The 27,237-nt window shown below is 33.6% G+C and overlaps 5 protein-coding genes and 1 pseudogene across 9 annotated transcripts in view; 1 reads left to right on the plus strand and 5 right to left on the minus strand.

Annotated features, from left to right (window-relative positions):
- Window positions 1–1,222: 1,222 nt before the first annotated feature.
- On the minus strand, window positions 1,223–1,980 carry LOC111479512 (MLP-like protein 34). The gene is made up of 2 exons (XM_023124215.1): window positions 1,797–1,980; window positions 1,223–1,706 (listed from the first exon to the last, which is right to left on the minus strand). The coding sequence occupies exons 1-2, from the start codon at window positions 1,891–1,893 to the stop codon at window positions 1,387–1,389; spliced, it is 417 nt and encodes a 138-aa protein (XP_022979983.1). The 5' UTR covers window positions 1,894–1,980; the 3' UTR covers window positions 1,223–1,386.
- Window positions 1,981–3,900: 1,920 nt separating this feature from the next.
- Window positions 3,901–4,681, minus strand: LOC111479498 (MLP-like protein 43). Its single transcript, XM_023124196.1, has 2 exons — window positions 4,446–4,681; window positions 3,901–4,341 (listed from the first exon to the last, which is right to left on the minus strand). The coding sequence occupies exons 1-2, from the start codon at window positions 4,630–4,632 to the stop codon at window positions 4,061–4,063; spliced, it is 468 nt and encodes a 155-aa protein (XP_022979964.1). The 5' UTR covers window positions 4,633–4,681; the 3' UTR covers window positions 3,901–4,060.
- A 4,151-nt stretch (window positions 4,682–8,832) lies between these two features.
- LOC111479496 (MLP-like protein 43) lies at window positions 8,833–12,719 on the minus strand. Of its 2 annotated transcripts, none has more exons than XM_023124194.1 (2): window positions 12,491–12,719; window positions 8,833–9,273 (listed from the first exon to the last, which is right to left on the minus strand). In XM_023124194.1, exons 1-2 carry the CDS (start codon window positions 12,675–12,677, stop codon window positions 8,993–8,995), a joined length of 468 nt encoding a protein of 155 aa, XP_022979962.1. In that variant the 5' UTR covers window positions 12,678–12,719; the 3' UTR covers window positions 8,833–8,992. The 2 variants fall into 2 exon arrangements, with proteins under 2 accessions (XP_022979962.1, XP_022979963.1); XM_023124195.1 differs by lacking the exon at window positions 8,833–9,273 and adding an exon at window positions 11,893–12,386.
- A 1,819-nt stretch (window positions 12,720–14,538) lies between these two features.
- On the minus strand, window positions 14,539–15,170 carry LOC111479502 (annotated as a pseudogene).
- A 2,301-nt stretch (window positions 15,171–17,471) lies between these two features.
- Window positions 17,472–18,346, minus strand: LOC111479495 (MLP-like protein 43). The gene is made up of 2 exons (XM_023124193.1): window positions 18,091–18,346; window positions 17,472–17,990 (listed from the first exon to the last, which is right to left on the minus strand). The coding sequence occupies exons 1-2, from the start codon at window positions 18,275–18,277 to the stop codon at window positions 17,710–17,712; spliced, it is 468 nt and encodes a 155-aa protein (XP_022979961.1). The 5' UTR covers window positions 18,278–18,346; the 3' UTR covers window positions 17,472–17,709.
- A 3,979-nt stretch (window positions 18,347–22,325) lies between these two features.
- LOC111479516 (MLP-like protein 43) overlaps window positions 22,326–27,237 on the plus strand; it is a 6,533-nt gene continuing 1,621 nt past the window's right edge. The window contains exons 1-2 of one of the 4 annotated variants that reach the window (XR_002717646.1): window positions 22,326–22,637; window positions 23,614–24,150. Coding sequence is in view for 1 of the 4 variants with exons in the window: in XM_023124220.1 (XP_022979988.1) it covers window positions 22,594–22,660; window positions 23,614–23,912 (366 nt within the window). In the remaining 3 variants the exon portion in view is untranslated. Of the gene's footprint in view, window positions 22,661–23,613; window positions 24,151–26,816; window positions 27,061–27,237 lie in introns of those variants that run through there. The other 3 variants (XM_023124220.1, XR_002717644.1, XR_002717645.1) reach the window with 3 other exon arrangements.

Here is a 27,237-nt window from a genome sequence, read left to right on the forward strand (position 1 = left end):
CGGGTTAAACTTTACCAATAATCGTAGTTTTTTTTTGGGTTTTATTTTCCTCTGTTTGGATATTTTAGTTTGAGTCGAGTTGAGGTGTTTTTGCACCTTCTTGGTTTTCTATCGAGCTTTGATATTACGTGTTTTTGTTGGTTGAATCTTTGAATGTTTTCATTTCTTGTTTGGTGAAGATTTTTCTAATTTAGTTAGAAAAAGGTATGGAAAACTTAACGTTTAATATGATAAAATTAAAAGTGTAGGCTTTCGAGTAAATATCAATTTTACTCAAATTTTATACACCATAAGTTAAACAAACCTATGAGTTTCTTGAATATCGTAACCTAAATTATCTCTCAGGTCATCAATCGTAATCATATTGAGGTTAGGACTCAGACATCGACTCTAAGTTTATCGAAACTAAAAGAGTTTTATAGTTTAGTTAACTCATCTGTGTTCATAATAAGGTTTTCATTCTCGAGTAACATATCATCAAACCTCTTTAAGCCTATCATAATCATCGATAAATGACCCGATTATCCTCTGTTTATTAACTTTATCTAAGTCATTGAACAATAAAACTTTAAATTCCTAAATTATATGTATTGAATCACACTATCAATAAAGAAGAAGCAAATGTGGCCCCGACAAAGAAATGGACATGGACTTATTATTTGTAATGGCCCAAGTGGCCCATTACGTATTATACACCGCCCGATGTCTAGCCCAAGTGGCACGTTGCTATATTTTCTAGCATCCTGTGTCTGACTCTGATATCATTTGTAACAACTCAAGCTTACCGCTATCAGATATTGTTCTCTTTGAGCTTTCATTTTCGGACTTCCCTTTAAGGTTTTAAAACGCATCTATTAAGGAGAGATTTTCATATCCTTATAACAAATACTTAGTTCCCCTCTCCAACAAATACGAGATCTCACAATATTATATCCCACCTTGGAAGTATGCAATTTAAAATAATTCTTTCTCTTTTCTCCGTTTATTTTCACATCAATTCCCGTAGTATTTAAGATTTAGTTTTCACCTAAACTTTTTCCTTTTTTAAAACGTACTGAAAAGTTTAACATTATATTCGAATTTTTATAAACATTTCAAAACTATATCCCTGAAATAGAAATCCGTTAGAACTTAGACTGATAAAGTTTAGGGGCATCTGTTTTGTAATTTACCCTTTAATTTAATTAAACTTTTCTTCCTTAGTTTTATACCTTGGCAAACAAATATCAATAATATGATTATTATTTTATTTAAGCATAAGAGTAGATTTTCATCCATTCTCCCAACTTATGATACCATAGGACAAGTTCACGAGTATTAAACATAAGATTGGTACTTAAAAAGGCCATTTGATACCTCATAGCAACCCCCAAAAGGTCACAAAGCCTAAGCAGCCACAGAACTCAAAAGTGCTTCTTGATTACTTTCCATTTTCACAAGGTGAGCTCCAAGATCTTTTGCGACATCAACACAGAGTTGCATGACGCTGTTTTCATATGAGTTTGGAATTAATTTGTCATGTTTTTTCTCATATTCTAAAGTCAAATGAACCACACTTTTCTCCTTTCCCTTTGGAATGCCTTGCATAGTAACTTTGAAGCTCTTATGATCCTTCAAAATATCTCCCTCTAACACTTTGAAAGTTACCAAATTATTCTCCTCGTCAATCGCTTCGATCAACTCCTTTGAAATGCATGCCTTCCCATCTACAAATTTGATTCAAATCACTTAAACAACATGTTTGAAAGAAATTTTGAAAGGATTAAAATCACTTCGAATCAAAATTGAAAGTAAACCATGAACAAAGTTCCATAGAAGAACAGATCCGAGTTTGCCCCATTCGCCTTCGAGTAGTTTGCAGCTTTGTAAATTGTTTGGACTGGCATTGCACATGTGGTAAGGTCTTGCATGAAATGTTTGGTGAAGCTTTGAAGCTGGAGAGATGATTTCTACCTCAGCCTCTAACTTTTCAAGGCAACCCATTATCTTGAATGAAATGCCAAGCATGTCTCTTCTTTCCCTATTTAAAGAAAGAGTTTGCTCTCGCATGAGGTAACGTTCGATACCACGTGTCATATTATTATTGGGTGTGGGTTTTAGATTTTTGTTCGCACGTTGGATTAATTTTTTAAAAAATTATGAACACGTTAACTTCAAGAATCTATTAGACTTTTTATAAGAATTTATGATTTGACCTAAAGTTGAGGAGAAAATAGCTGCTGAATTCGGTGTGAGCTAACATAGAAGAAGAAGGAATTAGACTATGACAATCGAGTGAAGGAAAAGTATATGAATGAACTAAGACTATATTTGAATAAGAGCGATTGAACTAATAGAGAGCGATTTTAAGGATAAGATAAATAAGAAAAACTTAAAAGAATCGAAAATCAATATCTATACTAACAAGATACACATTAAGTATACTGAAAAGAAGTGAAACATATTGAAAACTCCAAAGTTAAGCATACTGAAAAAAACCCAGGTTGATTTGTGGGAATAATTCATTCGTAGAACCAAAAGTAAGGAATGTGACTATGTTGCAGAGAATGTAGAAAAAATGTAGGAGTCATCAGGTATCAAATCTGAATTCTGAATATTAATCTGAATCTCGAACCTCGAGCCTACATGAGATTGTTTCTAAAAGAAGTGAAGGAACAAAGGAAGATTTTTTTTTTTTTTTGTATCGAAATAAAGAAAGTGCGAGATCTCATATCGATTGGTGAAAAGAACAAAACATTCTTTATAAGGGCGTGAAACACCTTCTTACCAGACGCGTTTTAAAAATGAAGGAAAGTCTGAAATAAAAAACTCAAATAAGACAATATCTACTAGCAGTGAACTTGTGCTCTTACGAATCATGTTACATCGTGGGAAAAGTTGGAATGATAGAAAAGAAAAAGCATAGAATAGTTTGAGTGGGTATGGTTGAGGGGATAATGCAATGCATCCAGCTAAGGTTTTGGTTGTCTTTATTGTATTCTTCTAATCTCCATTGAGTTTCAACATCAATCTTCATCATCTTCCTACAGATACTTTCTATTCTCTTTTCTTGCCCTTATCTTCTTTTTTTAACCCTTTTCACGTTCTTATCTCATGTTCTTATGATGTATTTACTATGTCATTGAGCCTTCGGTTGGACCGAGGATATTAAAATTGAAACAGGCATTTATAAATGCATCATGTATTAAAATTGATGTTTTCTATTTGTGGGATGAAATTTATAGGTATGATTCACATAAGTGATTTTTCTTCTTTTTACGAAACTTTTGCCGTCCTTATGACGTTAAAGTCTTTAGTGTGGAGTTAGTGCGTATGAAAATGTACGATTAATATATAGTGAGATCCCACATCGGTTGGGGAGGAGAACGAAACATTCTTTATAAGGGTGTGAAAATTTCTCTCTACGAGAGCCGTTTTAAAAACTTTGAGGGGAAACTTAAGAGAGAAAGTACAAAGAGGACAATATCTACTAGTAATGAGCTTGAACTGTTAAAAATGATATCAGAGTCAAACACTTGAATATAGAAATGGTAAAAAGGGAACAAGTGCTAGCGAAGATACTAAGCCCTTATGTTGGGGGTGGATTGTTTAAACATTATTTACAAGAGTGTGGAAACCTCTCCCTAATGTATGCATTTTAAAAACCTTGATAAGAACTTGGTGGGTTCGATGTGTACAAAAATGATGAATATAGAACTATACATACGAACATTTTAAGCATATGAAAAGAACTAAAATCTAAAGCCTAATATACATTTTAAGCATATAAAAATAACTATTTAGATTTCGTTATGGAAGATATTTAGATCTTACTAGTAATAAACGTTTGTTGACAATGAGGCATATAGATCGGATCTAACTTAAATTATTTTACACAAGATTATTTTATAGAACACAAGCATTTAGAAACTTGGAATATATTTCTTCCACTTATTACAACACATAGAACAGGACCCAAACATAACACACATACATATGCCTTATTTAAATGGAATTATACATAGACAAATGGCAAATTATTTATACGTATAGTACCATAGAACTTAGTGCAGCAACATGGCTAGGGTTCTTCACTGCCTTCCATAAGGTGAGCATCAATGTCTTTAGACACATCAACACAAAACTGAAGCATAGAATGTGAATCAGGGATCTCATCATGCAGCTTTTCATATTCTAAAACCCAATGAATCACACTTCCCTTCTCCTTTGGAATGCATTGGATATTAAACTTGAAGCTCTTGTATTTCTCTGTAAGATCTCCCTCGATCACGGCGAAAGTGATCGAGTTGTTCTCTTCGTCGACTGCTTCAATTCTCTCCTTTGCTACTCTAGCTTTCCCATCTGCAAGTTTTCGTCTAAAAATATTATCTTTTTAAGCACTTGATAAGTCATTCTAAATAAACCCTTAAAATAAAATGGTCGAAAAAATTAAAAAAATGATAAACCATGAAAATATCTCCAACAGATGATTGAGCCAACTTTGCCCCATTCGCCTTCAAGCAGGTCGATACCGTGCACTTTGTCAGCAGAGACATTGGAGATATGGTGGGTTCTTTTGTGAAATATTTCATGGAACTTTAAAGCTGAAGCTCTGATATGTACATCAGTTTCAAGCCTTCCAAAGCGACCCATGGAGCTTTGATTTTTGGATTATGAATGATTAGAAGGAGATCTAAGACAAGAAAGGTAGGCACTGCCAAATATGTCTTTTTTGGACTCATTTTATAGAGAGGGCTTTACTCTCACATGTGGGATTTCACATTTCTGTCCACTTATGTCATTTTGAATTTAAATCAAATAATGTTTTTAATTATTTCAACCTCCAAATAACTCTATATAAATTTGGTAAGTTTTGACCTTTGATTGAAGCATACTAAAATGAACCATCAAGATAGAATGAAATACTCTCAAAATACACTTTATACTAAAATACTTCAATCACAAGAAAAAAATTATATATCATATGTCAACAATGTACTTATAATATAATACATAACTATTTCTAACCGTTTATTAACCTTTCAATACATGATTGTCACATTCTATGGTTTCACTATGAGGCCGACGATAATACGTAACGAGCCAAAGTGGATAATATCTGTTAGCAGTAGACTTGAACTATAATAAATGGTATAAGAGCCAGACACCAGGCAGTGTGCCAGCGAGGACGCTAGGGGTGGATTGTGAAATCCCACATTGGTTGTGTAACGGCCTAGGTAAAGGTTTCCACACCCTTATAAAGGTGTTTTGTTCTCCTCCCCAACCAATGTGGGATATCACAGGTTGGAAAGGGAACGAAACATTTCTTGCAAGAGTGTAAAAGCCTCTCCCTAACAAACGTGTATTAAAATTGTGAGGCTGACATCGATAAATAATGAATTTAAGCGAACAACGTCTGCTAACGGTGAACTTAGGCTGTTATAGTTATCATTTAAGTTGTATTGATTGAATTTTTTGAGTCATCCAAATACCATTATTTAAAAATAGTTTGAATAACATATTCATAATTCATCATTTACAAATATGGTAACGATTATTTAGAAATAATTTAAAATATTATCGATCACATAATTCACAATGACACAATTAAATAGCATTATATGATAACAATTATTTTGCCTCTACTTTAATTAGAATTGTAAAATTCAAAGGGGGATAGAAATGTAAGTTCACACTCATTTTGATTATTTTTTTTTTCTTTTCAATTTAATACGATCCAAAAATCCAAAATTATTAGGATGGAACAATATGTGGTTGATATATAAGAAATCCATGTTGATATATAAGAAATCCATGCTCAAATAATAATCTAAGTCATATACTATATGAATAAGATTGGATGTCTCTTCATACCAATATTAATATGACATATTTTGTAATTGTTACAAATGATTTGATTCATGTGGGGTATCTCATACAATGAGTTTGTAAAAAGGCTAAACTACAAAATTTTTAATCTCTCTTTATAAATTTGTTGATTGAAAAAATTAATAGTTATGAGCGTTTTTCATGAATGAGAATAATTTTTAGTCCAAGAGTGATTTAATTTATGGTTGATCATAAATAAATTGTTCATTAGACACCGATCCAACCTATCATGTCCAAAGAACAAGATCATCTGTAACGACCCGCTTTTCGTGGACTCGAGCCACGGATCGTTACTCAAGGATGTAGAAATAAGAAAAGTGCGTAAAATTTAAAACCTTTGAACACATGCATGCAATTTGAAAATTTATTAAATAGTAATGAAAATTTTGTTTTTACAAAGAAAAGAGAAAAGACCACTAAGATATAACATTGTTCCATCGAACTATTTAAATGACATGAAAGGCCGGATTTAAAGGTAAGTACAAAGAAATTCCAGACTCAAATGTGATGGATTCTCTATAGCCAACAGCCCCGTGTCCCTCTGCCTCGACCGCTACATAAATCTCCACGTGAAAAGAAAGTTGGAGTAGTAGGGATGAGTATATAAAATATACTCAGTAAGCAGGTTGCTGATAGTTCATATTTCGTTATTAAGTCTTATTAATTTTGTTCATATGTTCGGTATCTTATTCTCCTATTGGGATTTGTTCTCCCGTATAGGCTTCTTCCTAGGCTACACCCTAAGATTTCTCATTCTACTTTTTCTTGGTTCATGGTCCTATGGACCTCCCACCCTCATAATATTCTTAGGTTCTCTAGGTCTCCTGGTTAGTCGTTTCTACTAGTCTCTCATCATTGTCATCATGTCTCAAAGACCTCGAGGTGCGACTTCGGTATAAATCTCATAGTGTTCATGCATGTTAAGGCTCGACCAACTCTAAGGTGCAATTGTAGACCCCTACCGCTCGTGATAGGTTCACCAAAAGGAGCTAACTGGCAAACTTACTAATAGTCCCCACGGGGCACAAATCATAAAACATCTAGTGCCAGCTCTATGGTTATCCGGACCCCTGAGAATTGAGTCAGGTTTAGATGAGGGGCTAGTTGGCGAACTGGTACCATCCCCGTATAAACGCATAAATCACATGCATGAACAATAATCATGATTAACTCTAAAGGTACAACTGTGGACCTTTGCCGCTCGTGACAGACTCACTACAAGAAGCTAATTGACAAACTTAACAGTACTCTCCACAGGGTACAATCATAAATCATAAATCATAAGGCAGTTATATGGTTATCCGAACCCCTGATAGTCGAGTCAGGTTTGCGATGAAGGGCTAGTTAGCGAACTCCTACCGTCCTCATATAACCGCGTAAATCATGAACATGTGACATAGAGACATAACATATCGATCTAAACATGGATACCTAGTCGTGAATCTCAATTTATAAGATACTGAGTACGCGTTTCATATGTCATCTCAACTTATTCTATGCTCAAACATATATAATCGAGTTCCCATAACATGCTTACATCATACTAAAAGGCATGCCATCAATCATAGTCATATCATTACTCAATAGTTTATTTCTTGATAAATGTGCATCAAAACGTTTAGCGTGCCCTTACATATCCTACACCAATTCATTTCGAGCTCAAATTTCTAAGACATGCTTCTCATATCCTACTTACTGCATACTATGAACATAACTAAAATTCAAAGTTCGAAGGTGCCATGACACTCTTTGTCCAAGTTTACGTCCTCAAACAAACTCTAAAATTGTTAAACTCTTCAATTGGGTCCTACATTCGTAAAAATGATGGAAGTAGATGAAAACGACGCCAAAATCGGAGTTAAAACGGAGAGTTTACTGCAAAAGGAGAAAAAACCCTCGGCCCAGTTAGACCGGACAACGCGGACCGGGTTGGCCGCCACGAGTGACGCGCGCTCGGGTTCGGCCGCAGAGAGCACGCGCGATGGGCCTCGCAGGCTGCACGGGGTTTTCCCTCTTCTCCTGATTTTTTTTTTCCGTCTCTTTCCCTTATCTCTGTCATCGCCGAACTTCTTCCCCCAATTTCGTTTTCGACGCCTACAACCATCCTCAAACCTCGTAGATCTACTCAAGATGAAGTCATAGATGGTCATCTTCTACACATTTGAGAGTTCTTGAAAAGAAACGCATACAAAATCCTTACCCAAAGTGATGCCTCGATTCTCCGCCTCCGTCCGCCCCTTTCGACCCCTTTGTCTCCACTGACCTCAAACTTCAAGCCTCAGCATTAAGAATCCTCTAACTTTTCTCCTAATCGATCAGTGGACGCTGGTGGGTCTCCAGCGCGAAGTCTCTAGCCAATGTGGGCTTGCAACGAGTTCTTCCAGCACTTAGTTTTTGAGAGTTCGTGTGTTTCTCCTCCATCTCTGACGTCTCTCAAACCCCTCTCCTTCTACCCTTGAATGGCCTCGAAAATGGGCAACTCGAGCTGTCTTTCCTGCGGTCATCAGCGGTGGCAGGGTATTTTAGTTTATTTATTTGTTTTATTGCTATTACCGAGCTGGTATTACATATTCATACCAAAAATCTATCAACATGGATTCTCAGCTTTAGATGGACCATTAACTATCACGGTTAATCTTATGGTTTTTAAAAAACGTCTTGACCCGTTACGTATGACTATTACCCTCACGATTTTTAAAATGCGTCTATTAGAGAGAGGTTTCTATGTCCTTATAAGGGCGTTTCGTTTCCCTCTCTAACCGATGTGGGATCTCACAAGACATCTATGGATGCATCACGTATTAAAATTGATATTTGTGTTATTTAATGTTTGTGCATGATCATATATGTGAGTTTTCTTTTTTCATTTTTTTTTTTGTTTTAGACACTTTTGCTGTCCTTACGACATTAAAGTCTTTAGTATGGAGTTAGTGTGTATCAAAATGTACAACTAATGTACAAAAGTATTTAAAAACTTGGAATATATTTCTCCCATTTATTACAACACATAGAACAGGACCCAAACATAGCACCCATACGTATGCCTTATTTAAATGAAATTATACATAGATAATTGGCAAATTACTTTACGTATAGTACCATAGAACTTAGTGCAGCAATATGGCTAGGGTTCTTCACAACCTTCCATAAGGTGAGCATCAATGTCTTTAGACATCTCAACACAAAACTGAAGCAAAGAATGTGAATCAGGGATCTCATCATGCAGCGTTTCATATTCTAAAATCCAATGAATCACACTTCCCTTCTCCTTTGGAATGCATTGGATACTTAGCTTGAAACTCTTGTATTTCTCCATAAGGTCTCCCTCGATCACGGCGAAAGTGATTGAATTGTTCTCTTTGTCGACTGCTTCGATTCTCTCCTTTGCTACTCTAGCTTTCCCTTCTGCAAGTTTTCGTGTGAAAATGTTGTTATTACGAGCATTTGAAAAGTCATTCTAAATAAACCTTTCAAAGAAAAAGGTCGAAAAAATAGATAATGACATAGAATTCATGTGAATAATGGACTCTTTTTTTCATTTAGAATATTGTATTATAGATAATGTAACGACCCTAGATTTCTACTTAACCTAAAGTTGTTATTGTATACCTAACATAATCATTTTGTGCGGAAATAATCATTTGAAACTTTATCATAAAATTTGTCATGGATTTACGTGTTCGAAAACATTTTTAAAATGACAACCAAATTGTAACGCCCATAATTTTCTTAATCTAATTAGTGACTTCACCTGGATGCATAATTCATTCCGAAGCTCATCATAAATAACCTTGTAAAAACACAACCTTCAATAACTGAATTCAAAATAAACTAAATAAAAGAATACTCAATCCAACAATCAAATAAACCTAAATTCCTAAAAATATCCCCTCTCCCTTCTGTCCTCAGCTCCACAGTTTACCTGAAAAATGTAGGTAGCACGTGGCTTGAGTATTTTATGAAATACTCAGTAAGTCTCCCCACTGTTGGGTTAGAAATGCAAACACATGCAACATATGAGCGTGACCTAATTTTTCATAAACTTCACATAGCCTTGGGTGCTTTTCTATTTCGGGTAGGGTTGGGTGTGTGGTACTCCTTCACACACGTCTCATGTACGCATACATGGGCCCACCAGGCGGGCTCGTAAACATACCTCTTGGGCCTGACTTGGTCGGACACAACGTGTTACACGTCGCCAGACACCACAGAACAGAAAAGGGTCCACATGATATCATGACGAACATAAATATCGTAATTCATTTTTTCATATCATAAAGGGGAAGAATCCCGATGCACGTGACATACATATATGCATGAGGTCCCTTAACATATCTAACATGACATTACATAAGTAGTGCTAACATCGCATATATGTTTCTTACATTACATGACATCTCACATGACTTACATTACATGTCATATTACATAACATGAAAATACATTCCAGTTGCATAAACATCTCATGACATGACTCGATAATATTACATGTATCCATGACATTGATCAACATTTTCATGGCATATATTACTAACATATCATTCATAACTTCACGTAACATAAACAGTCAACAATCAACTTAACCCATTACGTTTCATAGCATAAACAGTCACATAATTCATACATCATATAGTCATATCACATAATAAAACATGGTGCATGCAGGGGCCACAGGGCACGCACCATAATCCAACACGTAGTAAGCTAACTTCTAACAGTAAGGTCACGTACCTCGATGACCTTGGCTGAAGTCACTCACAACAAGCTAATCCCAACGGTTAAATACGTCCTATAAAAACCACATAAAAACTTAGGAACCTTTCATCACATACCCTAGCTAAATCTCATGCTATTTATCAAAATAAACTCCCAACCCAATCTGTTTTTGATGGTTAGGAACCATACTGACCTCAGATGGTAAAACTAAGGGCAGAAACGGCTTCGGAAGGGCCAAAAACCTTGGAATCGATATATTATGGTGATGCCGAGTCAATAAACCGAGCTGCTGAGTCGACCAACTAAGCCCCCAAGCTGAGCTGCGGCAATTGATGGAACCGAGCCGATTTCATACACGTGCGAGCCGAGCCGCACTGTGTACGCGTGTGAAGCTGCTGGAGCTGTTGGGCATGCGTCTGCGGCTCGACCCGATTCCAAAAACCTCGCCTTCCTTACCCGATAAGCAACGAAACCCTAGTTTCTGCCTCCCCGATTTCGGTAATGCGCCGACGATCCCACAACGTTCTCAACACTAATTTTCGACGGTCAACCTTCTTTGACATAATGATCCCAACATCAATACCTTACTTCCACTCGATTCTTCCTCCGAAGAGAACCCCAACGTTCCGAAGGAAAGTTCGGAGAGAAAATCGTTTTCAAGGGATGTAAGAGGTTGGACATAGAAATATAAAAATAATCCCAAAACATTTTCCAATAAGGCTTTCTAAGGTATTTGGATAAGGAAACTAAGAGAACTATTGGGCAACAAAAGTCACGCACAAATCCCCGAGATTACATTTAATTATTTGTTTTATTTTATTCCAGAAACTCCAATCATTACACAAATATTACATAAAATAAATAAACATTAAAAAGTAAAAACACCATATTGTAACCTTTGTGATTTTTCTCTTTTTATAACTGTGACGAGTGTGTACAAAAATATATTACTAACATACAAAAGTAGTATTTACCCAACGAGATTTAGAAATTACGAAATTGGTATGAACTTAGTGAGTTCGATGGGTATAAAAATGGAGAATATAAAACTATATGTACAAACTCATATATATTTTAAACATATGAAAAGAACTTAAATCTAAATCCAAATCTATGATTTTAGATCTCACTAAGAATGAACCCTTGATTCATATTTGAATGTGTTTGCATTTCTCAACTCTATTATTTGGATCACTTACCGTGTATTGTATTTATAGTATTGAATCTTAATGGTGGATGATAGTTGTTGTGGTGCCATGAGGCATGTAGATAGAGTCTAGCTATAAATTTAGAGGCCTAAAAATGACATTTACCTAAGATAATTTTATAGAACACACAAGTATTTAGAAACTTGGAAGATATCTCTCCCACTTAGTACAACACATAGAACAGGACCCAAACATAACACACATACATATGCCTTATGTAAATGGAATCATACATAGATAATTGGCAAATTAGCATAGTAAAAGCCAAATTATTTATACGTAAAGTACCCCATAACTGAGTGCAGCAATGTGGCTAGGGTTCTTCACTGCCTTCCATAAGGTGAGCATCAATGTCTTTAGCGACATCAACACAAAGTTGTAGCATAGTATGTGAATCAGGAATGTCATCATGCAGCTTTTCATATTCTAAAACCCAATGAATTACACTTCCCTTCTCCTTTGGAATGAATTGCATCTTAAACTTGAAGCTCTTGTATTTCTCCATAAGGTCTCCCTCGATCACAGTGAAAGTGATCAAATTGTTCTCTTTGTCGACGGCTTCGATTCTCTCCTTTGCTATCCTAGCCGTTCCATCTGCAAGTTTTCATATAAAAATGTTGTCATTACAAGAATTTGAAAAGTCATTCTAAACAAACCCTTCAAAGAAAAAAGTAAAAAATGTTTAAAAATTGATAAACCCTGAAAATATCTCCAGCAGATGATGGAGCCAACTTCACCCCATTTGCCTTCGAGTAAGTCGACACCGTGCACTTTGTCGGTAGAGATATTAGAGATATGGTGAGTTCTTTCGTGATATATTTCATGGAACTTTGAAGCTGAAGCTCTGATATGTACATCAGTTTCAAGCTTTCCAAAGCGACCCATGGTGTTTTGATTTAAGCCAAGAAAGATAAGGCAATGCCAAACATGTCTTTTCTTGGACTTATTTATAGAGAGGGCTTTACATTTCTGTCCACTTATGTCATTATGACTCAAATCAAATAATGTTTTTAATTATTTCAACTTACTAATAGGTTAGATCGTCACTTAGAATAACTCTATAAATTTTGGTAAATTTTTACCTTTGATTGAAGAATACTAAAAGGAACAACCAAAATAGAATGAAATATTCTTAAAATACACTTTGTACTAAAATACTTCAATTACCATGCTTGTCGACTTTTGAATAAAACTTACAACGAATAGTTATTTAAAGGAAAAAAAAAAAAAAAAAACAATAACAGTTCTTCTCTCATAAATTCTTCACCATTAATAATTTGTGAAAAAAAAAAAAAAAACTATATCATATGTAAACAATGCACTTATAATATGACACGTAATTATCTCTAATAATTTATTAACCTTTCAATGCATGACTCTCACATTCTATAATTGCACTGTGAGGTCGATAGCAATACGTACCATGCCAAAACGGATAATATTTATTAACGGTAGACTTAAGCTGTTATAAATGGTATTAGAGCCAGACATTAGGCGGTGTGTCAGTGAGGATGTTAGGTTCCCACGGGGTGGATTGTTAGATCTCACCTTTATCGAAGAAAAAGTATTTCTAGTTTGCATGGTCCAATCATTGAGCCCAAAAATTTCTACAATAAAATTAGGTAGGTCCCTAGTATAGTTTCCTATCCATGATTATGCTATTTACTTAAATAATCTTACTCGAATTCAAGGTATTGGTTTATGCATCTCTTTTATGTGGATCATTATTTTTAGTAGCTCTTATAGTGATTACATTTCAAAACTCTATAAAAAAATTTGGTAAAACCAATCATTTATTAAATGCATCAGTTGGAGAGGGGAACAAACATTTCTTGTAAAAGTGTAAAAATCTCTCCCTAATAGATGCATATTAAAATCATGTGGCTGTCGACGATACATAATTTGTTTAAGCAAATAGCATTTGTTAGCGGTAGACTTGAGCTATTACACGTACCATTTAAATTGTATTGATTAAATTTTTTGAGTCATCAAAATACCCTTATTTAAAAATAGTTTGAATCACATAATTCATAATTTACAAATTTGCTAACAATTATTTAGAAATAATTTAAAATATTATCGATCACATAATTCACAATGACACAATTAAATAGCATTATATGATAACAATTATTTTGCCTCTACTTTAATTAGAATTGGAAAATTCAAAGGGGATAGAAATGTAAGGTCACACTCATTTTGATTATTATTTTTTTTCTTTTCCGTGTACGAAAAATTCAAGATTATTAACGTAAATAGTTGGAACAATATATGGTTGATATACAGAAAATCTATGTTCAAGTAATAATCTAAGTCATATGATATATGAATAAGATGGGATGTCATATCTTGATAACTATGATCTATTTAGTAATAGTTACCAATGATTTGATCTAAATTGTTCACGTGGATATCTTATACAATGAATTTAAAAAAAAAAAAGCTGAACTACAAAATATTTAATCTTTATTTATAAATTTGTTGATTGAAAAAATTAATAGTTCCAAACGTTTTTCAATGAATGAGAATCAATTCTTGAAAAAATTTGACGAATTAGAGAGGTAAGAATATATTTCACGACATAAAATTCACCTCACCTGGTTAAAATTGATATTTTCTACTTGGCTATCCAATATTTGTGTATGATCGTACAAGTGATTTTTCTTCTTTTTTTTTTTGACACTTTTGCTGTCCTTGCAACATTAAAGTCTTTAGTATGGAGTTAGTGTGTATGAAAATATACAACTAATGTATAAAAGTATTTAGAAACTTAGTACCATATAATTTAGTGCAGCAATATGGCTAGGGTTCTTCACTGCCTTCCAATAGATGAGCATCAATGTCTTTAGACATCTCAACACAAAACTGAAGCATAGTATGTGAATCAGGGATCACATCATGTAGCTTTTCATATTCTAAAACCCAATGAATCACACTTCCCTTCTCCTTTGGAATGCATTGGATATTAAACTTGAAACTCCTGTATTTCTCCGTAAGGTTTCCCTCGATCACGGTGAAAGTGATCGAATTGTTCTCTTTGTTGATTGCTTCAATTCTCTCCTTTGTTATTCTAGCCTTCCCATCTGCAAGTTTCCATGTAAAAATGTTGGTATTATGAGCATTTGAAAAAATTATTTTAAACAAACCCTTCCAAGGAAAAGGTCGAAAAAGTTTAAAAAATGATGAACCGTGAAAATATCTCCAGCAGATGATGGAGCCAACTTCGCCCCATTCGCCTTTGAGTAGGTCGACTCCGTGTACTTTATCGGTTAGACATTGGAATTGTGGTGGGTTCTTTTGTAAAATATTTCATGGAACTTTGAAACTGAAGCTCTAATATGTACATCAAGTTCAAGCTTTCCAAACATGGTGCTTTGATTTAAGCCAAGAAAGGTAAGGTACGGCCAAACATGTCTCTTCTTGGACTCATTTATAGAGAGGAGTTTACTCTTATTTCATTATGACTTTTTTGAATAATTGCCCTTAAAATAACTCAATTTAGTTAGTTTTGACCTTCAATCGAAACACACCTAAACGTTTTCTTAGAAATACTTCACGGTTAATATGTCTACAAAAACTATATCATATGTCAACAATATACTTATAATATGACACATAATTATATCTAACCGTTTATTAACTTTTCACTGCATGACTGTTACATTCTATGATTTCATCATATGAGGTCAACAACGATATGTAATAGCTCAAAACAAATAATATTTGTTAGCGGTAGGCTTGAATTGTTATAAATAATGTAAGAGGCAGACACTAGGCAGTGTGCCAGTGAAGATGGTGGGCTCCCAAGGAGGTGAATTGTGAGATCGCATATGAGAATCAAGGATTTCTTGTAAAAGTGTAAAAACTTCTCCCCTAACATTTGCGCATTAAAATCGTGAGGCTGGCGATGATTTATAATAGATTTAAGTGGACAATATCGCTTAGCGGTGGGCTTAAACTGTTATACGCACAATTTAAATTGTATTGATCCCATTTTTGAGTCATCAAAATACCCTATTTAAAAATAGTTTGAATCACATAATTCATAATTAGTTTTGAAAATCAAATATGCTAACGATTATTTAGAAATAATTTAAAATATTATTGATCACATAATTCAAAATGACATAGATATGATAACAATTATTTTGCCTCTACTTTAACTAGAATTGGAAAATTGAAAGTGGATAGCACACTCTTAATGGGATCCATAACTATAAATGCAAAACCCTAAAATATCTTATACCCTAAAAACCACAACATTCATATGGGTCGCTTTGAAAAGGTGGAAACCGATGTAGAAATCCGAGCTTCATCTTCAAAGTGTAAGGAAATATTTCACGTGAGGCCTCATCATATCTCCGATGTCTCCACCGACACAATACATGGGGTCGACCTACATGAAGGCGAATGGGGAAAAGTTGACTCGATTCTCTACTGGAAATATCTTCACAATTTATCATTTATTTAGGTTAAATCGTTAAATATTCTCGAAGTACTCTTGACCTTTTTATAAACATTTTAAAATTCGAACCACGTGCAGATGGGAAGAAGACGGTGGAAGAAGTTGATGAAGAGAACAATTGCATCACTTTCACTGTAACGACCCGGGCCTATTGCGCTTGTCGTCTTTGGGCTTTTCCTTTCAGACTTCCCCTTAAAGCTTTAAAACGCGTCTATTAGGGGAAGGTTTTCACACCTTTATAAATGGTTGTTTTTCTCCTCCCAACGAACGTGAGACATCACATTCATTCTAAAGGAAAAGGAAGTATGGTTCACTCGGGTGTTATTATATGAATATTTTGGCTTTTATTCTCTATTTATGTTTCAATTATGTTTGCGCACCATAAGCGGGGTGGCCAATAATTTACTGGTCTCATGATCGGAACCTGGTTATGATATTATGTTATAATCAGGAAACTTCGATGATGGTATGATATTGTCAATAATTTTTCATAGCTTTAGTTTTCGTTTCTCAAAACGGCTTATACAAATGAAGATAATATTCTTTACTTATAAAATATAATATATATCATATTCTATATGGAGTAGTATTAAAAAATTCAACCATGTAAATGGTTAAATATGAATGTTTGGACTTATCTTGTAAAATCTCGTAATTAATTATTTAATTTTTAAGAATAATTTTGATTATTTTATTTTTAATTTAATATTATCAATGGTACGAAAAATACAAATTTATTTGTCTAATTTTGAACAATTTATTAGTCTAATCATTTAAAACTTTATCATAAAATACTGCCATAGATTTAAGGAAGCATTTCTAAAATCACATAACCAAATATTAAATAAAATAAATGAACATTACAAAGTAAAAACACCATATTCTAACCTACACTATTTTTTTTTCTTTTTATGACTGTTACGAGTTTTTTATGACTCGTGAAAATATATTACTAACTTACGAAAGTAGTATTTACCCAACGAGATCTAGGAATTATGAAATTGGTATGAACTGAGTGAGTTCGATAGGTACAAAATAGAAAAAATAGAACTTATATACATTTTAAACCTATGAAAATTACTGAAATTCAAATCCAAAATCATGATTTTAGATCTCACTAGGAAATGAATCCTTGATTCATATTTGAATGTGTTTGCATTTCTCTAACTCCACTAATTGGGACACACTTACTAGTTATTGTGATGCAGAGCATATCGATAGATAGGGTCTAGTTATAAATTTAGATGCCTAAAAATGGCATTTACCAAGATAATTTGAGAGAACACAAAAGTAATTAGAAACTTGGAAGATATCTCTCCCACTTATTACAACACATAGAACAGGACCCAAACATAACACACATACATATGCCTTATTTAAATGGAATTATACATAGATAAATGGCAAATTATTTATACGTATAGTACCATAGAACTTAGTGCAGCAATATGGCTAGGGTTCTTCACTGCCTTCCATAAGATGAGCATCAATGTCTTTAGACATCTCAACACAAAACTGAAGCATAGTATGTGAATCAGGGATCTTATCATGTAGCTTTTCATATTCTAAAACCCAATGAATCACACTTCCCTTCTCCTTTGGAATGCATTGGATATTAAACTTGAAACTCTTGTATTTCTCCGTAAGGTCTCCCTCGATCACGGTGAAAGTGATCGAGTTGTTCTCTTCGTCGACTGCTTCAATTCTCTCCTTTGCTACTCTAGCTTTCCCATCTGCTCGTGTAAAAATGTTGTTATTACGAGCATTTGAAAAAGTCATTCTAAACAAATCCTTCCAAGAAAACAGTCGAAAAAGTTAAAAAAAATGATGAACCGTGAAAATATCTCCAGCAAATGATGGAGCCAACTTCACCCCATTCGCCTTCGAGTAGGTCGACTCCGTGCACTTTATCGGTAGAGACATTGGAGATATGGTGGGTTCTTTTGTGAAATATTTCATGGAACTTTGAAGCGGAAGCTCTGATATGTACATCAGTTTCAAGCCTTCCAAAGTGACCCATGGTGGTTTGATTTTGGATTATGAGTGATTAGAAGGAGATCTAAGCCAAGGAAGCTAAGGCACTGCCGAACATGACTCTTCTTGGACTCATTTATAGGGAGGGCTTCACTCTTCTTTCATTATGTCATTGTGAATTAAATCAATGAACGTTTTTAATTATTTCAACCTACAATAATTTTTTGAATAGGTTAGGTTGTCCATATATAGAATAAATCAATAATAAATGGTGTAGATTAAAAAAAATTTCATGCCCAACCACAATGAAACACTCCCAAAATACACTTCGGGACTAAAATAAATCAATCACGATTCTTTTCAACTTTTGAATAACTTTTGAATAAGATGTACAATTAATAGTTATTTTAGGGAAAAAAAATACTAACAATTCTTCATTCGACTAGTTACATATTGCTGTCTGTCTCAATTTTAAAACGTGTCTCGTAGAGAAAGGTTTGCATCCCCTTACAATCCATCCCTCTTGGGGGTTCCACACCCTTACAATCAACCCCGATGTCTAGCTTTGATATTGTGATGTCCCACATCGGTTGGGGAGGAGAACAACACCGGTGTGAAAACCTCTCCCTTGCAGACACATTTTAAAGTCTTGAGGGAAAACCCAAAGAGAACAATAACGACCCAAGCCCACTGTTAGCAGATATTGTTTGCTTTAGCTCGTTCTCTATATCCATCAATCACATAGTTTTAAAACGTGCCTGCTAGAGAGAGGTTTCCCCACCCATATAAGAAATGTTTCGCTCCTCTCTCCAACCGATGTGGGATCTTATACTTAGTTTTAATGTTCGGTTTTGAACAAATCGAACTTATTGTCTCACAAATCAAGGTTCTTTTACGTTTTGTCTTATCACATTACTACAACTCCATGAGAAGTATCTGAAGCACATCGTTGTTCCTTTTTTTCATTGGTTTTTTGACTTTTGTTATTAAATCGGGTTCACAAAACGAACCGTTTTGTCGGAGAGAATCAAAAGGCATTTCAGCTTCAACAAATACGAAACTCAAGATTTAACATCAAAAACAAAAATTTAAATTTCAGAATATGAGATATGATTAGGGATCTTATTGTTTATAATAGTGAATTATTCACACATAATTATATACATTATACTGAAAAGAAGTTATAATAATAAAAGAATGTTTTGAAAATGATATGGGTATGTTTAATTGTTCTTGCTTGCAACCATTTGTAACCGTCTAAGTCCACTGCTAGCAAGCAGATATTGTCTTGTCTTCTTTGGACTTTCCCTTTCACGTTTTTCCTCAAAATTTTTAAAATGCATATGCTAGTGAGATGTTTTTGCATCCTTGTAAAGAATGTTTTGTTCCCCATCTGTAACCGATGTGAGATCAGATAAATAACTTATTTAAAAAAAATGTAAAAGTGGTCAAGATTTTCATTAATACCCAAATCTAAATTATTAGGTTTGAAGCTAAGAATCCATCGATGTACAAGACCAACAAGTCAAAGACAGATCCTACATACAAGAACAACATAGCAAGAATGAGGAGCTTTGTTTATCTTTGTTATCTTATGCACTACAACATTTAAGATGGGACCAAATTGATTAGGACTATTGATGAGGTGGGATTTGTTACATTATTAGAACGATGGGTAGCTTTATTTATTTGAAAATAAATAAAAGACATGCATTATTATGAAATAATAAAGTCATTTTGAAAATAATGATTCATTCATAAATAAAACTAATTTATATTTATATTTCAGATGTTGATGTAATAAATGCATAAATTTAAATAAGATAATGCAAAAGTCTCCATTCAGATGCTTCGCTTCTATAGTCTTTATAGCGATGTTGTCATCGTACATGGACGTCTTACCTTTACCTAAAAAAAAAAAGTAACACGTAGCTTAAGTATCTAAAAATATAAGTAAATAGTTGAGGTTGAAAAATGCAAACACAAGCAATGATGGTGATACGTATCTTTTTATAAGAACATCCTGGCCTTAGCTCTGCTTTCTAGTCTGAACAAGGTTGGATGTATAGTAGTTCTCAGCACATGGTCCATGCATGCACACATGAACCCACCAGGTAGACTCGTATATGTACGCCATGGACTTGGCTAGTCAGACTAGTGCATACTCACGTTGTCAGATGCCACGGAGGGAAAGGGTCCACATAGTTCATGGCGACATAAATATCGTAATGTACATATTCGTACTAAAGAAAGTATCTCGATGTTCATGACATATAAAATGCATAAGGTCACATATCGTCAAAACATGACTTGTGACATGACATAACGTATATCATAACATAAACATAACATATCATCTATTTTATATTATCCCTTATTATATAATGTGTGAGAGTAAGTCTTTATCTTTAAATAAAGGGTAAGAGAGGAGGAAAGTTTGGTAGCATTATAGAAATTAAGGCTCGAGTTAGTTTCATAAAATAATTCATCCAAAACTTCGCCATATATTCAATATCTCTTCAGATAAATTACAAAGTCGTGAGTTACATGAAGGCGAATGGAGCAAAGTTGGTTCTATGATTTATTTCAACTACGTTCATAGTACGTTCATGGTTTGTTTATTTATATTTGATCGGTTCAAAGCTATCAATTTTTATCTTTTATTAGTTACATTATAATTTTCCTATTATAATCTTTAAATTTGTGTATATTTATTTCATGATTGTTTTGAAGATTATGAATCTATTGGATATGAAATAAACAAAATTTTGAAGATATTAGATAATGGTAAAAGTTGAAAAACTAAATAGACAAAAACTTAAAAGTTTAGAGTATCGACCCATGCTAGGATTTAGACTAGGATTCGAAATTTGGATTCGGTATCAGATGATCTCGATGTTCTCTATATTGTCATGCTACTTACTTCTCTCTTCTAAGAGTAAAAATTATCCTCATAAATTAACACGGAGTCCTTCCAGTATATTTTGTCCTCATTTACATGCATCTCACAAAATTTTTCAAAAGGTCACTCAATATAAAATTACTTAATTATGGAGTTCTTATGATTGAGGCACCAAAAAAGAAAGTGCACCTTATTGGTATAAATAGTAATTTTCATTTGATTTAAGTCTAATTTCTTAGTCATCCTATTCTCAAAATCGCTTTTATTTTTTAATGTGGTTTTGGTTCATTCATGTTCCTAACTTTTTTAATCAATATTGCATCTATGTTATATTTAACGAATGTTTCGTGGATTAAACCCGTATAGATGGGAAGGCTTGTTTGGCAAAGAAACTAATTGAAGATGTTAATGAGGAGAACAATTCATTCACTTGGAAAGAGTCAGAGGGAGACCATTTATTGATATCAACAAAGACATTGTTGATATCGCCAAAGACATTGATGCTTACCTCATGGGAGACAATAATGAAGGTTCATTTGTAAGTGCTTACGCATGAGCAACAAGTCTTTCTCTCAACCCATTGCTAGGGTGGTGATATTACTAGTATTTAAAAAAGAAAATCACTTTCAAATCTCAACGTCTAAGCTCAAGTTTGAATTAATAATGTATAACCCTAGCCTTAATTAAGTTTTATAGTGGTTGTTTAATTATATCGTATTATATTCATACGCACGTAACCAAAGTAGTATTATAGCATTAAGAACAACGAGAAAAAGTGATATCCAAATTCGACACCTGATGGATCTGACATACTTACTCTTTGCTTCTAAGAGTGAAGACAATCCCTACAGACCAACCCGAGTTATTTCATCATATGTTATCTTCACTCATACATCTTAGGAAAATGAAAAATTCTCGAGAAGTCACCCAACATAAAATTGCTCAAAGCAAAACATGTTTAATTTTGAAGTTTCTATAATTGAGAACTGAAAAGTAAGGTGCACCTTATTGGTATAAATAGTAACTTTCCATTCTTTTAAGTCTTTATTAGTTATCCTATCTTTAAAATTGCTCTATTAAGTGTGGTTTCAATTCATTTATGTACCTAGCCTTTTAATTTTCTCTAAATTCATACCAAAAAAAAAAAAAAAAAAAATTATAAGATAGGGGATAAAAATGTAAAATCCAATGCTTCCACTATTACATGATATTACATGATGTGTGAGAGTAAGCCTTGCATTTAAATAAAGTGCAATAGAGGAGAGATTCTTGGTAGCAATATCTATCTTTTGTTCTTCTAAGTAACTCAACTTAATGGCTCTCTATGGAAAGCTGGAGAACTGATGTAGAAATGAAGGCTCTAGCCGAAAAATTTCATGAAATAATTCATAAAACGCCTCACCATCTTTCCAATATCTGTCCAGATAAAGTAAAAAGTTGCAGTTATATGAAGGCGAAGAATGGGGCGAAGTTGGCATTATCCTCTATTTGCACTACATTTTTGGTTTGTTCATCTATATTTGATAGGTTGGAAGTTCTCACTTTTTATCTTTTGAGTTAATTTATAATTTTAATCTTTCCCTTCATCAAAATTTTAAAATATTTGAAGTTCTTTTGATCATTGATTTGTTTCTAGTTAAATGTTTTTTTTAATATAAGCTTATAAAACATTATTTCTACTCCTAGTTTTTTTTTTTTTTTTTTTTTTTTTTTTTTTTTTTTTTTGAAATTTTGTTACATAGTACACTTNGTCTTTACAAAATATACTATGAGATCCCACATCGGTTGGGAGGAAACCAAACAGTCTTTATAAGGGTGTGGAAACCTCTCTCTAGTAGAAAATTATGAGGTTGACGATGATACGTAACGGGCCAAAACGGACACTATCTGCTAGCTGTGAGCTTGGGCTATTATCGTTGATATCAGAGTCAGACACCGGACGGTGTGCTTGTGAGGACGTTGGGTGTCACAATCGCCTTTTACAAGCATGACTGTGACACTAGGCCTCGAAAGAGAGTAAATTGTGAGATCCCACCTCGGTTGGCGATGAAAACTAAGCATTATTTACAAGGGTATGAAAATCTCTCTCTGATAGACACATTTTAAAAACATGAGGCTGACGGTGATACCTAACAGGCCAAAACGAACAATATCTGCTAATGGTGGGGCTTGGGATATTGTCGTTTGTATTAGAGCCAGACACCAGACGGTGTGCTAGTGAGGACGTTGGTCTTCCAAGAAAAATGAATTGTAAGATCCCACATCAGTGTGAAAAGCTATCCGTAATAGATGCGTTTTAAAATCTTGAAATCCTCTCAAGAAACAATATTTATGTAATTTAAAGAATAAAAACAAGTTTATTAAAAAATTAGGTCTAATTGATTCTCGAACTCTAAATTTTGTATCATGAACATATTATAAACACAAACATAAAAGCTAACCAACCTAACTCATAATTTAACCAAATAAATGGGTAATAGAAGGGAAGCCTTGTGTGTCAAAGAGGTTAATAGAAGCTGTGGATGAGAAGAACAATTCATTAACGTGGAAAGAGATAGAGGGGGACGTTTTAAAGCACTTCAAGAGCTTGAGATTTATAATCCAATGTACCCCGAAGGATAAGGGAAGTGTTGCTCACATTACTTTGGATTATGAGAAGCTGCATGAAGGAATTCCAGATGCACATAGTTTTCTGCAGCTTTGTGCTGATACCGCCAAAGACATTGATGCTTACCTTATGGGATACAATAATGGTTCGCGTATAAGTGCTAAGGCATGAGCAACAAGTCTCTATCAACACCCCTAGCTCTTGGGTGGTACTATTACTATGTTGGAATAATAATTGGCTATTATACTATGTTGCTAATTAGTGTTTTATACTTAAATAATGCTCGTTAATACATATAGTATGCTGTGATTTAGCATGTTCCATGGCATCTTTAGTGGGAGATGATGTTTATTGTGAAATATTATAAGCTAAATCTTTGTATGCTTCTAATAAAATGGGAATAAAGTTTTTAAAATATGTGTGTTGGTGCAATAATTGTTAACATTGCACACTATTTTTTAGTATGCGTTTTTGTTGGATGAGTAGCTGTAACTATAAATTTTTCGATGATCGATTGTTACTTTTGATGTAGAAAAATATTAACTTATTAATTTCAATAATTTAAAATTACGGTGAGATCTCACATTTGTTGGAGAGAAGAATGAAATTCTTTATAAGGGTGTGGAAACCTCTCCCTAACAAATGCGTTTTAAATTCGTGAGGTTGACAGTGATATGTAATAGACAAAAACGGACAATATCTGTTAGTAGTAGACTTAAACAGTTACTATCATGCATTTCATTGAACTTAGATTTGAAACATTTCAATAAACATTCACATGCATGATGCTTTGAAAATTAGTTAGTATATATCAAAATATGAAGAGGTATAAATCGTGGTCGTGTAATGCATTCATTTCAACTATGCAACTCGTGCATGAGTAGGTTAGTTATAGGCTCTTAATTCATTATTAAGTCTCATGTTATTCATGTATCTTATATTGTTATTAAGTTTTATTTCGTAATTAATAATTTATTCACTCTCATCTTAGGATTCTAGCTTTTCAAGCGAATACTTCCTCATAATCAAGCTCCTCTCAGTTCATTCATCCTAATTTAGTCGTCTTCTCTCATAGCATAATGTACTTCCTCTTAAAATGTATCATAACTTTTTTGTTTGTGAGATACCCGAGTAAAGGAAGTGTACATGATTGAACCAGGACTAAATCGGTTGGGAGTTACAATTTATACCAATAAAATGCACTTTTCTTATTGTTGGCTCAATTACAAGAACTCTAAAGTTAAATGGATTTTACTTGAAGTAATTTTATGTTGGGTGAACTTGAGTGAATACAAATCATGTTGAATGGACCCGTGTTGGTCTATAGGGATATCCTTCACTCAAATTAGTGTGTAGGGACATTGAGAAGTAAGTACATGTCCATATCGCATGGAATGCCAAAAAATAAGCACCAGATTAAATGCTCCCTTTCATAATTTAGAGAGTAGTAAAAAATACTTTTCAAAAAGTTCCTATATAATATGTGCTTAAATTGATTCATATTGTAACGGTCTAGGCCCACCGCTAGCAGATATTGTCTTCGTCTTCTTTGAATTTTTCCTTTTGGACTTCTCTTCAAAGCTTTAAAACGCGTTTGATAGGAAAGGTTTCTATACCGTTGTAAATAGTGTTTCATGTTTCGTTTTCCTCCCCAACCAATGTTGAATTCTCACCTATATATAAATTGAGCATAAAAAATCAAATGAACTCAAAATATATTCAAACTCAAAATTCAAATTTAAAGGGGTTAGGGTCGAAGACAACATTCAAAAACCCAAAAGCAGTCAAGGCTCTTAAATAGATGAGATTTCTAAAAAAAAATTGAGATCTCGAAAAACTCTCTGAAACTCTTCAAGATCAAACATTCTCTACAAATCGGATGGAATATTTCGAGACTTTAAGCTAAGAACCGATTGAACGTCGAACATCAAACTAAAAGTCGACGAAGATTATGTGTGAACAATAGAGGAGTAATTAAGAGAAAGAATTTACCTTTGTCTTTTTTATTATCATTCTTATGCATGCACTACAATAATTTAAGAAAAATTTAAGGAGTGACCAAATTGATTAGGACACATTAGATGAGGTGGGATTTGTTACATTATAGAAGGATGGTAGCTTTGTTTATTTGAAATTAAATAAAAGACATCCATAATTATGTAAAAAAAGTCATTTTGAAAATAATGATCCATTCATAAATATAATTAATTTATATTTATATTTCAAGACATTTTTTCATATATATTAAGGACCATATTTTTGTGTGTACGACAGAGTTTGAAAGCAAAGATTGAAAGATCGTTTGAAAGTCGTTATATGACTATAAGCAGAGAAAGAAACACCACAACTTAAATATCATATAACATGGGTAGGAGAATTTGACAACTAGTCACATCTTCCTCTAATACATTTGGGGCGATTCAGGTCTGGCAGGCTTATACGTGATTTCATCAAACGATCATACAAAATCTAGGTGGGAGGAGTTAACGACTGATCGCATCCCCTCATAGTACATTTTGGAGCAATTCAGGTCTAGAAACCTAGACATGATTTCGTACAATAGTTATATAAACAGAAAATACAATACTAATTTAATAAAACATGAAAACAAATAAAGAGTTTGGCGTGACATGGGCATGCGTCCACGGACAACATGTTCTGAACGAGCATGATCGTGACACTCAGCATCTCAAACACTCTAATAATTTAATTTATGGGGTTTTTCGATCTTTAAAGTCAAGATAACATTCTATCACTAAAAAAAGAAATGTTTTAACTTCATAATGCAAAATTAGAAGAGAATTATGTATGAACATTAAAAAAATAGAAAGTTTGAATTAAAATGTATAACCTAACCCTTGCCTTAATTAGGGTTGTAGTGTTGTTTTATTACATTATATCATTTAAACCCACGTAATCAAATAAGTATTATTATAATAATAATGATAAGATTAAACTATACCAATATCCTTTGGAGTAACCCTTATGCCATCCATTCTTGCTATCATGTGCGTGAGACTAAGCCTTCGCTTTAAATTGAGCTTAATAGAGGAGGGAACCTTGGTAGCCATATCTATCTTTTATCTTAGTTGGGTTACAATTTGAGCCCCTCGTCCTTGTAACTCAACTCAATGTCTCTCTATGGAAAGTTAGGAGACTGATGTAGAAATTAAGGCTTCAATTGAAAAATTTCATGAAATAATTCATCTAAAACCTCACCATTTATCCAAAGTTTCTTAGGATAAAATACAAGGCATCGAGTTACATGAAGGCGAATGGGAAAAAGTTGGCAATATCCTCTATTGACACTACGTTCATAGTTTGTTCATCTTTGTTCATCTATTTGAAGTTCTCATTTCACATTTTAAGTATAAACTTTTAAAATATTTAAAGCTTTTTTTATCCTCATTTTATTTCTAGTTAAAAGTTATCTTTTAATATAAACTTATAAAACATTATTTCTACCCTAGGTTATCTTTTTTTTTTTTTTTTTTTT

Source organism: Cucurbita maxima, unplaced genomic scaffold, assembly GCF_002738345.1.
Source record: "Cucurbita maxima cultivar Rimu unplaced genomic scaffold, Cmax_1.0 Cma_Scf00005, whole genome shotgun sequence".
In the NCBI taxonomy this organism is placed as follows: domain Eukaryota; kingdom Viridiplantae; phylum Streptophyta; class Magnoliopsida; order Cucurbitales; family Cucurbitaceae; genus Cucurbita; species Cucurbita maxima.